Source organism: Aquarana catesbeiana, linkage group LG06 (assembly GCF_042186555.1).
Source record: "Aquarana catesbeiana isolate 2022-GZ linkage group LG06, ASM4218655v1, whole genome shotgun sequence".
NCBI lineage: Eukaryota > Metazoa > Chordata > Amphibia > Anura > Ranidae > Aquarana > Aquarana catesbeiana.
Genome location: NC_133329.1, coordinates 52,640,243 through 52,655,910, shown reverse-complemented (window position 1 = coordinate 52,655,910; position 15,668 = coordinate 52,640,243). Strand labels below are relative to the sequence as shown.

General features: G+C 43.4%; 1 protein-coding gene across 1 annotated transcript; it reads left to right on the top strand.

The window, feature by feature from the left end:
• The first annotated feature begins 203 nt into the window (after nt 1-203).
• Nucleotides 204-13,902, top strand: LOC141148407 (uncharacterized). Its single transcript, XM_073635881.1, has 5 exons — nt 204-220; nt 7,150-7,203; nt 8,493-8,780; nt 12,134-12,221; nt 13,319-13,902. The coding sequence occupies exons 2-5, from the start codon at nt 7,182-7,184 to the stop codon at nt 13,584-13,586; spliced, it is 666 nt and encodes a 221-aa protein (XP_073491982.1). The 5' UTR covers nt 204-220; nt 7,150-7,181; the 3' UTR covers nt 13,587-13,902.
• Nucleotides 13,903-15,668: the final 1,766 nt, after the last annotated feature.

The following is a 15,668-nucleotide window of genomic DNA, read 5'->3' as shown; positions in this document are numbered from 1 at the left end:
TACATGCCCTCATCAATTAACCCCTTCTTAATCCTGTCCCAGGCTGACTCCCTACAAGAGAGATACAGAGAGAAAAAAAGAGCTATATATAGAGATAGAGGGGGGGGGGGGAGGGACAGATATGTATATTTGGGGACAGTGTCAGCAGGAAGCCGGAACAGAAGCTCGGAATGATTTTTTTTTTCAATTACCCACAAAGTGAGAGATCCAGAACACAGGGGTAAGCACATTTTACATAAAAATAACAATTTCATTTATGTTAGCAATGATATTAAGAGGAATTCGATTTTTTTGTGCTAAAAGTGAACTCACACTTTAGGTTTTGACAAACTACTGCTGATCTGGTTCACAAAACAAACAAAAAGATCTATGCGCTCTGAGCACCGTCTCTCAGCATTTGTATATGTCTTCCGTAGTTGTAATTTATAGAGACAGAAGGAGAAAGGAAGAGAGATCCAGTAACACAAGACAAACTGTTTGATAAAATATAACGGTCAGAATGTAAAGTAAAGAAGAAATATTCTAGTGTTTGTATCGAACAGGCATGTCCAAAGTCTGGCCCGCGGGGCAAGCGCGGCTTGCGTTCCGGTTTCGAACAGCCTGCCTGGTAATTTGGACATGTATACCTTTTGTGGCCCCCAACGAATCCCTGAGCGCTGGGGGCCACAAAAGATATACATGCTGGCTGCCTTGGACTGGACAGGGAGGGGGCGGGACGAGTGCCGTACATACAGGTGAATTTCCTGTTTGCACAGCGGCCTCTGTAATAGGAAGTCCAGTTTCCTGCGCTGCCATTGGGCGACTGTTCTGTCCATCATAGGAGGCAGGACTTTGTATTAAAGAGGCCGCCGAGAAAACAGATTCTGCTGTATGTAATCTGTTGGCACTCGCCCTGCCCCCTCCCTGTCCCCTCCGAGGTTTGCAGAGGGGCATCAATCAGGCTGCACTGATGGCAATGGTGAGTCTGCATTCATGGGAATGGGGTTGCTACATTCCTGGCAATAGTGGGTCTGCATTCATGGCAACGGTGGGGCAGCATTCATGGCAATGGGGGTGCTGCATTCCTGGCAATGGTGAGGCTGCATTCATGGCAAAGGTGGTGCTGCATTCATGGCAACAGTGGGTCTGCATTCATGGCAACGGTGGGGCTACATTCATGGAAACGGTGGGGCTGCATTCATGGAAACGGTGGGGCTGCATTCATGGCAACGAGGTGCTGCATTCATGGGAAATGGTGGTGCTGCATTCCTGGCAACGGTGGTTCTGCATTCATGGCAACAGTGGGTCTGTGTTCATGGCAACAGTGGGTCTGCGTTCATGGCAATGGTGGTGCTGCATTCATGGCAACGGTGGTGCTGCATTCCTGGCAACGGGGGTGCTGCATTCCTGGCAACGGGGGTGCTGCATTCCTGGCAATGGTAGGGCTTCATTCATGGCAACGGTGGGGCTGCATTCATGGGCACTAATAAAGAGAAAAACACATGTGGGAGAGACGCATGCGCTGCACACCCCGAAACAATAATAGTAAAAAATGGACAGTTTCCCCGGTGGGGCTTTAGACAGCAAAATCTTGATATTCAGAAATAATAAAAAAATTTATAACCAGTAAGTGCTTTTATTGAACCATGAACAATTGTAATGCTATAATTCAATTGGCATTACAACATAGAGCACTGGCCAAGTAGTACAATACATATTCCACAATATAAAGTTGACACATCTTTACACAAAATTATATACAGTCATACATTTCCGGGCTGTTGACGGTATAAATCCCCGACGCGTTTCGACCTGTGTACGGTCATCATCAGGGGGATAGTTGGTTCTATAAAATACATTGAATATCTTCAAAATTTAAGAACATGTCATCATAAATCTCATTGTAAGGTTAAAAGTGGTAGTATATTTACCGCTGAAAAGTAGAGGGAATAATCCTTTGGCCAGTAAAAGCCGTAAATGGATCCGGGGGGCCCCCATATTCGCCCCTGTCTCCCCAGAGCGCATGAGTCCAGCCCAAGGGGCTTACAAGGAGCCACATAGACGCCCTCCAGGGGAAGGAGAAGTCAGCACCTGCGACAAATACCCAATCAGTCAAAATGATTCTCAGCACATTGGCAAAAGTATGAAGTGTATGGGCTAACTGCAATCCTAGTGATCAATATATATTGATCTGGTGTCCTAAGGTTTCATGATTATAATTAATTATATAGAAAGTGGCACAACCATAAAAGAAATGGTTGTATAGTTATAGGGTTGTTTGAGTGGTGTGGTGTGTAAACACAGGTGAGTGGGAAGTGATATGTGGTACAAGGAATATGAAAAACCCTTTGAGTGATAAAGTAAAATTAAATGGATGGCCAGCACAATGCTGACTACAGTGCCATGTCCAGGTGAATGAAATGAGTGTGTAGTGTCAGCCAACACATGGTGGAATAAAAGTGAAAAACAAATCAAAAGGAGAGTGTGTGAATGAGTAAAACCAAATGAAACAATCAAAAACATGTGTGGAAGATCTAAACTGATTATAGGAATAGGAGTATGAGTGTAGTGTTGTAATATCAGAGTAGTAAGGGTATATGTATAGTATAATAATTTACCTTGTGCCACAGTGTGGCTGATGTAGTAGAGTTTGACTTGTATGAACCAAATTGCAATGGAGCAAAAAAGGTAAAAGGCTGGAGCCAAAAAAAAGGATTTGTGCAGTGCCATCCATTACGGTCTGCGTGGAGTCATAATAAGACTCACAGGCAGCCGATCATGGATATATGCCTAAAGTAGGCAATTAATTGAGTAGGCACAGGTGCTGATCTCCTCCCCCCCCAGAGTAAGCAGCCCACATGTGGCTCCCCCGGCATCCCTGTAGGCGAAAAAAAAAAAAAAAAAAAACCCCCGGCAGCTGCCGTCAACTCCGCTGCAAACCGCGAGATGTCGCGGCGCCGTGCACACGCCAAAGTAACTCGCACATGCGCACCTCGCCGCGGCTCATCCGGAGGTGATCAAGGGATGCCGCCGGCAGAGTGAAGCTCACGTCGGCGGACGATGGATACAAACGTCCGTCAATCAGAGCATGGGGGGGAGAGCTCAGATCCTGCATCACCCCCACATTCTCACCCTGCCGGGAAGCCTTCAATTGGACCAGGACTCACCTCCATGAAGCCGACAGGGGCGGCAGAGGTCCACCATGATCCATGACGGCCATAATCTAAAGTACATATGTAAATGCAGTAGGCACTAAATTGTAGATGATAAGGTGATCATTGAATTTATGCAGGAGCTGAGTGATAGCTCACTGACCCTAGATCCTAACATGTATATTTACAGAGCAGGTGTTAGTTAAACATCTGATCTACTGAAATGCAGGAGTCTAAAAAAGATCTATCCTGATGCATGAGGTGGGGAAAGATACAGTTGCGATCTACTCCCCCATTTTGGGGGGCGTTTCCTCCGCAAGAGGCAAACAAAGTGTCACCCCCAAAATGCGTATCGTATCAAAAGAGGTTTTAGACATGTGAGGGTTTGAAGGGCCGTGTGAGCAACACAAAGCAAACATAGAACAAAATAAACAGTTAGGAATTGTTTTTAGGACAGGAATGAGTGATGGATTGGGTGAGCCCATAGGGATAAATGGAACATACCTAAAGGCAATGAATGGAGCAAGCTGGACGTAACCGACGGCCGCCAATGGTATCGCCTATTAGGAAATGCCACAGCCCTGTCCACCTTTGAATGCACGTCCTGCCCCTTGTCACCAATTGGCGTAGCCGTTGTGACGTCATCCGGACCGGCCGAAAGTGTTCACTGTGCATGCGCCCGATCAGCGAGCGCGTCATCAGAGCGTGATGACAGAGCCTGGCGAAAAAGGACACACGCAGAGTGAACTAGCAATGGTCAGCAATTGGGAGAGCATGGAGCTCCCCCTGTTGACCAGAGTCTGCGTCACAACAAGATGGATAAATGATGTGACGCTGGGAGACCGCGTAGTGACCAGATTCCGCCCCCAGAGGGCGCCCACCCGAACTATACAGTCTGATGATTTAGGGGGACAAGCTGCGAGATAATCAAACAAAAAAGATATGGTATAGTAACAGAGAAATATATGTGTAAATAAGTAGTTAATACATTCATCAATAGTTTCAAATAACCAAAACAGTGATTGGTGCTTAATTTGGGAGCCAAATATGGCAACCTAATAAGCAAAATATTCAGATATAATATAATTGATGCGTACTACAATTATTTTTAAGCTAGATTGAAAGATCACAGTATAGGACTAGGAGCAAACATTTCAGAGAGAAAAAAAAAACAAAAACAAAAAAACAATAAATGTATATACAATATGGGACCCAATACGTGTAGATGAAAGAAAAAGGATAAAAGAGGATTCTCAAAAATGGAGATTACTTATCTAAGGGAGATCACTACAAAAATGGTTTGTAAGACTGAGCCTCATTAATACCAGGAGCGTGGGTAGCATCCAAATGCTCTATCCATAAAGTCTCCTTTCTAAGTATCTGTTTGTCCCAGCCCCCCCCCCCTGCGTGGGTCTTTAAGTATAACTGCAAGGGCAATGAAGGAGACCACTGAAGTGTCGAATTTGTGGTATAGATCAAGATGTCTACTCACTGAGGTGACCATTTTTCCACCCGTAGAGTAGTAGAAATGATCTTTGATACGAGATTGAAAGTGTCTAATGGTTTTACCCACATAAAAGGCTTTGCATTTGCAAGTCATTAGGTAAATGACCCCTTGAGTCTCACTGTCCGTATGGAAAGTGGGGGTGAATACTTCACCATTAGAAAGTAGAAAACGGGTACCTGTATGAATCCAGGGGCAAAAGATGCATTTACCGCATCTCGTAATACCATTAGGGCGACGGTGAGATGGTTGAATGGTCAAATAATGGCTAGAGGTTAGTCTATCCCGTAGGGACCTAGATCTACGAAAGGTAATGTCCTGTGCTGTCAGAACATCACGCAACTCAGCGTGATGTTCTGAATACCTAGTTATATATCTTACTGGGTGGTGAGTTTTTGTAATTTTCATTTTATATAACAGGGAGTTGTGAGATTGACGCAATGCCCTGTTATATGCTTTGCGTAGCAGGGATTTGCTGTAGCCCCTTGCTTTGAAACGGTCACGAAGTAGATTGGCCTGTAATTTGAATTCGTCAGTGTGGGTACAATTATGGCGAAGTCTCAAGTACTGTGCATAAGGTATGCTACGGATGAGGGTATAGGGGTGGGCACTATCAGCATGTAGAAATGTGTTGCCTGCTGTTTCTTTTCTGAAAAGTGTAGAGGCCAGGCACTCGTTGCTGTCCTTAAAGATGGTAAGGTCAAGGAAAGTAATTTTGGATATATCACTAGATACTGTAAATTTTAAATTGAATTGGTTATAATTCAAAATGTCAATGAAGGTATTGAGCGTAGCAACGGTGCCTGACCATATGATGAATATGTCATCAATATAGCGTAGCCAGCATATCGCCTGGCTCATATATTCAGATAGAGAATCATCAGAAAACATAGTGCGTTCCCACCCCCCCCAGGTACAGGTTGGCGTAGGCCGGTGCACAACACGTGCCCATGGCCACCACCTGTACCTGGAGGAAGTGGGACTCCTTGAAGGTGAAACAATTGCGTGTCAATATGAACCGTAAAAGGTCCAAGATGAATTCACAATATTCCCATTGAGGGTGATTTTGTTCTTGCAGGAAGGTACATACTGTCCTGACGCCCTGCTCATGAGGGATGCTGGAGTACAAAGCTTCAACATCTAAGGTCACGAGCAGGGCATCAGGAGGTACAACCATACCTTCAATATGTTTGAGAAGGTCTAGTGTGTCCCCAGTGTATGATGGTAGTGCTAGGACATGCGGCATGAGTATGGAATCCACCAAACGACTTGCATTTTCCGTAAGAGAACCAATGCCTGATACTATGGGTCTACCAGGAGGTTTCGTTGGATGTTTATGTGATTTTGGTAAGGCATAAAATGTGGCCAATCTGGAGTTTCGTATATTAAGAAAATTGTATAGATCTAAATCGATAAGGCCTCCCTGATGGGCAGAGCCAATGATAGACAAAAATTCAGATTTGTATTGATTAATTTTTGATGCATTGATGCGTACATACCATTCCTTGTTAGATAGAATGTTCATGACCATATGTTCATATTTATTCTTGGTCATAAAGACAATATTGCCGCCTTTGTCGGCAGCTTTAATTTCAAGGTCAGGATGATTTTGTAGCCGTGAAATAGCTTGTATCTGTAAAGCAGTCAAATTACTGGGTTTGGGAGTGAGGATTAGCTGTTTAATATCATTGACTGTCCCCATCAGGAAGGCCCAAATATTTGGATTGGTCATAAGATCGGGAAAACGTTGGGATTTACATCTGAATGTGACTGGGGGAGTAGATAATGTAGAATGGCAGTTAGAGACTAGTGAATTATCAGTCTGGTCTACATGGTCATTTTCATCTAATGGAAAAATTGGAATCGCGCTAGATACTGACATGCATATAGTTAATCACGATTTCAGCAATGAATCCCTGAATGCATATCATACAAAGTAAAAACATTTCAAAGTGCCATAACCCTAAGCAGTATGAGTTAATATATGTAGGAATAATTGAATAATAAAATAAATAAATGCATAAAAATAAAATTAAACAAACATGAGTTCATACACATAAATGACTAAATCACCCATGTGATAAAAAATATGATAATGTGAAAAAGTCCTTTGAAAAGTTGTGTAATCTTTGCTGTTGTAAAGATAGTGCTTGATCCACCAGCACGAGTGAAACAATGGCCGCTTACCAGACTCATGATCCCCCATTACAGAGGATCAGAGAAAGCCTGAATGGGGATTATTCCTCCGGACCGCAACCGATGAGCCAAAATCTTGGGATATAATGACACAACCAGAACGTTGCCACCGGAGTATAGGTGTTTCAAAACTGGCACGTATTGACACCAACCCTTTTGCTCTCACAGACCAGCGTTGTCTGTGTTTCCCAGGCAGAGAGCGCAGTTTTTTTCCCCTTTTTTCTAATCATTTTCATCTAACAATAGTATTAGATCCCGGGGGGCTCGAAAGTCCTCCATTGTATAGTTTTTAACTTGAGATTTGTTTGTCTTGTATAGAGCGAAGACGGTCACTATCAAACAAAACGGATATGTCAAATTTTGCGAACACAGGTATAGATCCTTGATGGCTTCATATTTGTCTAATGTCATTGATGGACAGAAATGAAGACCTAATTGGAGGACCTCTAATTCTTGTTCAGTAAATGAGTAAGGAGTTAGATTGATGATATTAAGATTGGAGTTTAAGTGGGAAGTGGTGTGTTAAAGGGGGGCCTGAAAATTTGGTGGAGGATTTCTAGTTTGGGAAATATGTGAATCCAATGTACTTTGACATGTACATATTTGTAATTGTGCTGCAAGTTCGGTATCTCCTGATAAATTTGTAGATAGTGATTGTGTAATGTCGGCGGCAGAGGCCCCCTGTGGAGCAGGTATTCCGGTGTCACCGACGTTTGCTGAAGTAGAAATAGCATTAGAGGGCGTGAATTGTGCCTGTGTTTGAGAATTAAGTAGTTGAATAGCTTGTAAAGCAGTGGCACCCAGGTATTTGCCTGGTGGGTGACCATTGGTGTCAAAAGTTGAGGAGTATCATAAGGGTGTCTTTGGTTAGTGAACATAGTGTCTGAAGTGGGAGGACATTTTTTGAAATAAGGTGTAAAAGACCCACCACCAAGATCCCACTTACGTGCGCATTGATGAGTATGGTGAGCTGTCTGATTGCCTTTCCTGGAAGTGAGCTGTGAAGGAAACAGAGAAGAATCAGATTCTGTATCATCATCAGTGGTAGAAGGGATATTTCCCTGATTCTTCGGTATGCAATATTTTGTCCTAGAGCCTTTGTTTTGGGAAGGTAGCTGCCATCGATAGGCGAAGCCCTCCATGAAGGCCAGCCTATCCTTAGATAGCTTATTTTGTTTCTTGTAAATGATGTCTTTAGTAATTTTAGTGACAAAGACTTTGATTTCTTGCCAACGTTTAGTGTAGAGAGCATTGGATCAAATATCTTGATCCAATGTAGTTAATCCAGATTGATATTGGGAAATAAAAGTTTCATCAAGCTGGTACTACAGGTGGTTAATATATTTTCCCAAGCTACTTTAAATTCAGGAGTGGCATTTTGGAATGACGGATATACCTGTATCCTTAAGCCCAAGGGGCTTATGTTTTCACAAACATATTTGTTAAGAAATTCTATGTGCCAGTAGAGGTTAGATTTCTTTTTTAAAAGGCGTTTCATCTTGGCCATGTATTGATTAATGCCAATCTCTTGCTCTGTGTCTACATTGCAATTGGCTTGGATTTGTTGGTTTGGCCAACTACAGAAAATATAATTTCTAGCTCAGGGTGGGATTAGAGGGAATCACAAAATGTGAACTTGATAATGATTTTTCTTTTCATAGATCTGGACATGAAGCACTTCATTGATAGACACCGGGCAGCTCTGATAAGCCGGGTCTACATGGTGGAGCCCATCCTGGATCATTTACTGCAGAATGGTCTGTTGACAGATGAACAGTATGAGAATGTGCGTTGTAAGCTAACATCTCAGGACAAGATGAGACAACTCTACCAGTATGTCAGAGGTTGGGCTAATTCCAACAAGGACATCTTCTTTGAGGCGCTAATAAAAAATAATGGGCCTCTCATCCAAGACCTGCAAAACTCTGAGATGGTACCAAGAGCCAAAAGTAAGTATCTGTTTTTTACATATTGATTAACAATTCACTGTACATTTGAAACATTTGGTCAGAAACTTGCAGGGCTGATAGAATACCTATGGGTGTTCCTAGGATTCCTAGACCTGAATTCTGCAATATGAAAGTCCTCCACCAGCCAGAAGAGCTTAGCAATTAGTCAATATCTGATGCTGACTACTGGGACGCTATTAACCACTTCAGCCCCGGAAAAATGTACCCCCTTCCTGACCAGAGCACTTTTTGTGATACAACACTGCGTCACTTTAGCTGACAATTGTGCGGCCGTGCGTATCCAAACAAAATTGACGTTTTTTTCCCACAAATAGAGCTTTCTTTTGGTGGCATTTGATCGCCTCTGCGGTTTTTATTTTTTGCGCTATAAACAAAGAAAGAGCAACACTTTTGAAAAAAAAGTAATATTTTTTACTTTTTGCTATAATAAATATGCCCAAAAATATATATAAAAAACTCATTTCTTTCTTAGTTTAGGCTGATATGTATTCTTCTGCATATTTTGCTAAAAAAAAGTCAATAAGCATATATTGATTGGTTTGCACAAAAGTTATAGCATCTACAAAATAGGGGATAGATTTATGGCATTTTTATTGTGGTGGTCTGTGGTGGTTGTGGTGGTCTGCAGGTTCTGGTACTCCTGCAGACCACCACAACCACTGTGCCTGGGTTGTGAGGAAGAGGCCCTTGTCCTCATCAACATGGGAACATGGCAAGGCACCCTCACATGTTAAAGACGTGGCCTGGTATGGTTCAGGAGGATTAGGTTGGGTGCTCATCTCTTTTTGCCCTTTCCTGGCCAGCCAGGTTGCATGCTTAGATTTAAGGTCTGGTATAGATTTTTGGGAGGACCTCACACATTTTTTTGTGTGTGTGGAGTCCCATTTAAAATCCATACTAGACACCCTACAAGGCTGCAGGGGGCCCATGCAGCCCTCCTGTACACCTGGATAGGAGGGGTGGTGGGAGCAGTGGCATGTAGAACTGAACACTCCATGCAGCTTCTCCTCCTCTCCCTCCTGCAGACATTCAGCGGTTGCAGGAAATGGAAATGGAGGACACCGGTTGCTCTACATGCCGCCCCGCCACCTCCCTATCCCTGTCCTGCTGATCCGGGCCCCTGTGTGCATCAATTTACCAACCCCTTCTTTGTCTTAATGAAAAGAGTCAGTGATCAGTAACAATGACTGACTATGGTTTTTTTTTTCATTCGTAGCTGAGGCATAATAAATTGTGTTTACTATGCTTCCGTTTATGAATGAATGGGAAGCGTTGTACAGAGCCATTCCTGTCTATTCATTCTGTGCTGCTGAGGCTGCAGAAATGAAGATGGGGGTGTCCTCAATCTCCTTTGTCTGTCTCAAAGGTGAAACATCAGTGGTCTGTTTGGACCCCTGATATTTCACCAACACCACAAACAGGGGTCCTAAAAAAGTGTTTAAAAGTAAAAAAATAACATTGTAAAAACAAAAAATATAAAAAATAAAATGGTAAAAAAATGATTTAAAAAAATAAAATAACACTTGTGACCGGGCCCTGGCACTCCGCCACTGTGGAGGGACCCCAAGATGGCAAGAATGGGGCCTGCTGTAGGATAGTAATAAAGGGCCCTGGTATCAGTGGGAAGGGCCCCAGCCAGGGGCCAGGGGGGCCCTTCATGGTTTCCTTCACCGGGATCCTAAGGGTTCTAATTATGCCTCAGCACTGCTATAAAACACAGTTGAACTGCTTTCGACCTGCTTTACCTGCCATGCAAATGCATCTCCAATAGGAGCTGCTGCATTCTGAGAAATGGAATGCAAGCAATTCAAACACAGAGCTTTCATCCATGCGGTATTGTTGGGGTAAATGGGAATCTGCCGACCTGTATTTGATGCTAGTGTACACTTAGGGTTGCCACTTTTTCTTCAAGCGAAACCCAAACACTTGGGTTTGGCAGCCTGGGACACCTTTGGTTGCACCCAAGGAGAGTAGTAACACGGTGCACATAGTGTGCCGCAGCGAACAGTGGGTGTGGCCAAATTGCTCTTGCTGACATAATCGCCCCCCCCCGGTGATGCCAAACCTGCCCCCAAACAGATTTGTGTGTGACTATCTTGGTTACTTGGGGAGCCACAGGCCAGTCTGAATAATGTGTCTGGGTTTCAGGATGCCTGAAAGCCGAACACATGATTCAAAACCGGGACTGTCCAGGTGAATCCCGGACAGGTGGGCAACCCTATGTACACTAGACCTATCAATATTAGCCTCAGTCGCTACCCTGTTGGCAAGTTCCATTTTTACTTGCCCCTGCCTTCTTTTTCCGCATCTGCTTGCCTCTGTATTAACATAAACAGGAACGTATTGCTAAGCAGAATGTTCTGTTCATGAAGCCACTGGCTGAGGGAGGTTGAATTGAATGCACATCCAATCCTCCTTATAGGCTGGAGGGTGGCTTTAAATGAGCCTGTACTTTGAACATTCAGAACAAGGTAACAGGTCCACTTGGTCCAGCCACTATTTCACCCTCATGCCACCCCCCCCCCCCCCCCCCCATTCCCATTCCACCACTGCTGATAACAATCTTCTCTGCTCATTTCACTTTTATATGTTTATGTAATGTGTTTCAGTTGACACTGACTGGTCTTAAAAAAGGAAAAGAAAGGCGCCTCTAAGTGCAGTATGCAAAATTTAATAAAGTGCACAGACCTCCATAAGCTGGCTTATGGAGTATGGGCGTAGGTCTCACGAAGGAGCCGCACATGCTCCAAAACGCGTTACTGCCCCCCTTCTCTACACTGACACCATCAGCCTTGTGTGTCCCCCAGTGAATACAGGCTTCCTTGCTGCCTCCTCTTTCCAACACGCATGAGAACGCTTTACAGCTGCTGGACGGCTCTACAATGCTCTCTACCACCATGCTGAGGATGGACACATGCCACAGATGAGGACTCCTGATTTTATCATGTATTTTAACACTCAACAATCTTGTAAGTGCTTTTAACCCTTTGTGCACTTTATTAAATTTTGCATACTGCACTTAGAGACGCCTTTCTTTTCCTTTTTTATATCTTCAGAGTGGCTTCTCCTCTAACCAAAGTGCTGCCAGAATTGCCATCTCATCACTATGATCCCTCTGACCAGATACCCACCTCCACCATTGCGTCCTTATCTCCTCTCTGTTTTTTACTGACGGTCTTACCTGCAGTGAAAAAAATATCATATGATAAACTTCTAGCATCATCCTCACTTCTTTTTTGTACTTCCAAATTATAAACTACATAGGGTTGTAGATTATCTTATGCCTTGATTAATACAACTATATTATAAACAAAATCTATCCTCTCTTTCAGAGCCAAAGCTACATGAAACCTGCACAATTGATGCATCATCACAAACAGAACGTTCAACGAAACAGGAAGAGAAGGCAAGGAATAAAGGGTAAATATATGTCATTTTCAACAATCCGTCACTGAATGATTCACTACAAATGTGTTAAGAAGTCAATGGGCCTGTGTGGAAGATCATAACTTGGGCTCCATTGCTTAACCACTTAAAGTGATACTAAAGTGCGGTCGTGCGACGCTGTACCCAAACAAAATTGACGTCCTTTTTTTTCCCACAAATAGAGCTTTCTTTTGGTGGTATTTGATCACCTCTGCGGCTTTCATTTTTTGCGCTATAAACAAAAAAAGATCGACAATTTTAAAAAAAAAAAAAAACCTACTTTTTGCTATAATACATATCCCCCAAAAAATATATATATAACTATAAAACGAATTTATTCATCAGTTTAGGCCGATATATTTTCTTCTACATATTTTTGGTAAAAAAAAACTGCAATAGGCGTATATTGATTGGTTTGCGCAAAAGTTATCGCGTCTACAAACTACGGGATAGATTTAGGGACTTTTTTTTAATTATTATTTTTACTGGTAATGACGGCGATCTGCGATTTTTTTTTTTTTTTTAGCGGGATTGCAACATTGCGGAGGACAAATCTGACCCCAAATGACACTTTTTGGGGACCAGTGACATTATCACATTGATCAGTGCTAAAAAAAAACGGATCAATGTAAAAATGACACTGGCAGTGAAGGGGTTAACACTAGGGGGGGGCGATCAAGGGGTTAAGTGTGTTCCCTCAGCATTTTTTAACTGTAGGGGGGGTGGGCTACCTAGGACATGACAGAGATCACTGTTCCCGATGACTGGGAACAGAAGATCTCTGTCATGTTACTAGGCAGAACAGGGAAATGGCTTGTTTACATAGGCAGTTCCCCGTTCCGTCTCTCCTCGCCACTCGGTGGACATCAAGGCCGCAGGACTCGCGGCGGGCACGCGCGCACCCCCTATCCTGCTTTTGCGGACTGATGTACAGGTACGTCAGTTTGCGCAGGAGAGCCGTGCTGCCGACATATATCGGTCGGCAAGTGGTTAATCATTGTACATGTCCGGCTTGTCAGATATTTGCTCCCTTTAGGCATGCTATGGTTTCCAACGAAAACATAAAATATCACCCTTATTTCTTGTTCCAGGCTGGCACCTACCTACCTGAGGGATGCACTAACCTGTTTATGTTGTGTGGACATCTTCACGGATCCAGTGACCCTGCCATGTGGACATACCTACTGTTTGGCCTGCATTACCAAAACATGGGAGAACCAGCATGAGAGAGAAGCGTCTTGTCCTGAGTGCATAAGACCGTATCTGAGGAAGCCTGAGCTACATAGGAACTTCAGACTGTGTGAACTAGTGGAGGCCTACCAGCTTCATCAAGAAGATGCTTCCCATAACACCCAATAATACGTTGCTAATGTAAAAAGTCATGTAGATGAAGATTAATATCACTTCGTGCAATTATAAGTGTTTCTCTTTTTTTGAAAATGAGAGTAGAGTATATTTTCTGAGTGAATGAGTTTTTACTGATGCGCTTAACCACTTCCCCTCTCACCCCTGTTCACCCCCTATGGACCAGAGCAATTTTTACATTTCAACTATGGACCTGTTTATTCAGCAATAACTTTTATCATTACTAAAGATAACAAGGTAATACATATATTGTTTTTTAAAGAACAAACAATGCTTTCTTTTCATGATATTAAAAGTGGTAGTAAGGTTGTTTCAGTATTTTTTTCCTACAGGTACAGTAAGCTTATAATAGAGCTTACCTGTAGGTAAAATGAATATCTCCTAAACGTGCGTCGTTTAGGAGATATTCCACTGAGCAGCACCTGGTGACCTCAACGGTGCATGCATTCTAAAGGAGTGGCATATTGTGCCGTTCCTTCAGAGGTCTATGCTGTAAACAGGGACTTCCGCGCGAATGTGTCATTGCAGTTCGGCCAGTCAAACAGCCAAAGTCCACAAACCCGGAAGGAAGACGGAAGGTAAAGATGGAAGCCCTATCAGCGGTGACAGCGTGCTGCTGGTGGGGTCTTTTTTAAGGTAAGTCTCTCATAATGTGCTAGTATGCAGTAGCATGCATACTAGCACCTTATGATATTGCCTTGCAGGGTGAATTTTTTTTTTTTTTACAAAGTTTACTACCGCTTTAAGTTTGGGTTGAAGATAGAGCTGGACTAGTGCCACTGGAGGCTGCCTAGTGGTAGATTACTGTTTGGAGGGTATAGAGGAAATTGCTTCTAATGAGTTATATTCCAACTGTAGGTGATAGAATGTTGAGGTCTAGGGCTGCTACCAGTGGCAACCAGTGTTTTTTTAATGGGGGAGGCAGCACCCCCCATTGGCCGGCGGCCCCCTGCCCGGCCCACTCTAGGTTGGTGATCGGCACTTACCCCATAGGTTGCAGGTAGGCAGCGCTCCAGCGGGTGGCAGGCAGCAGCTCCTGTGTGTCCTCTTCTCCATCAGGGCATCATCCGCCGTGCGTCCCTCTCTCCTCCTCCTAGGCGATATGCGTCCAATAGGATCGCCTGTCCTTTCAGCCAATTGGGTGACAGGTCTCACGACCCACTTCCTGATTGGCCGGGAGAAGGATTAGTCTGAGAATAGCGAATATTCATTCGCTATCATCACACAACTGGGTGGGATCGGAGAGCAGTGCTCTGTGCCCTGAGACCACCCCTTTTTAAAGCCTATTAGAGCCTTTGGTGTTTCAAAAAAAAAAAAACGCCCCCCCCCTCATTGAAATCCATGTGTCTGGCATCCCTGCATGTAGATCAGGGGGCCAGATGCATGGATGGGGGGAGCCCGTGCGCCCCTAATAGAGGGGCCACCACTGGCTGCTACCTTTCTGATAATGATAATGGGAGTGTTACCGCAAGGAACACTTGAATGATTGGAGAGGAATGCCGATGTCCAAAAAAAGTCTCACTTGATGAGTTTTATAGTTGTTTATTAACATAGGCGTGCGCACAGGGTGTGCCAGGTGTGCCTGGGCACACCCTAATCGCCTTGTGTGGTGCATATTCCCCCCTGTTTAGACCACTGATATTTCATCCAAAAAAAAAATGTTACAAAATAAAATAATTTTAAAAGAATAAAAATAAAACTACTGACACTGTCCACTGCCCTACTGACACCATCAGTACATATACACATGCATATGTATTTGAGCTTTGGGGTGTACACCCTAATGCAAGAGGCTGCGCACACCTATGTTTATTAAAGATAAAAGTATAATAGTAGAGCCAACACATTTGAGGGGCATTGCCTCTGTCTTCTTCAGGGCTAGTTTATAGAGAGAAAGATACATGGTCAAAATCTACAGCCAGCCCATAGGATTTGTGCAAAGTGCAAAGCGAACATCTGTGTTGTTATACAATATATAGTTTCAAGATAAAGTGGAATCCTCATTTGGTCTCCAAAAACATATTGTGAATGGTATATAAAATAAAAACATATTTACAATTAACTTTAAATAATACA

Bases quoted from the DNA above. Each gene is read 5' to 3' on its own strand.
- LOC141148407 (XM_073635881.1), top strand. From the start codon at position 7,182: ATGTCAAATTTTGCGAACACAG. The intron at 8,781-12,133 runs GTAAGTATCTGT...CCTCTCTTTCAG, and splicing joins GATGGTACCAAGAGCCAAAA to AGCCAAAGCTACATGAAACC. The intron at 12,222-13,318 runs GTAAATATATGT...TTCTTGTTCCAG, and splicing joins GAGAAGGCAAGGAATAAAGG to GCTGGCACCTACCTACCTGA.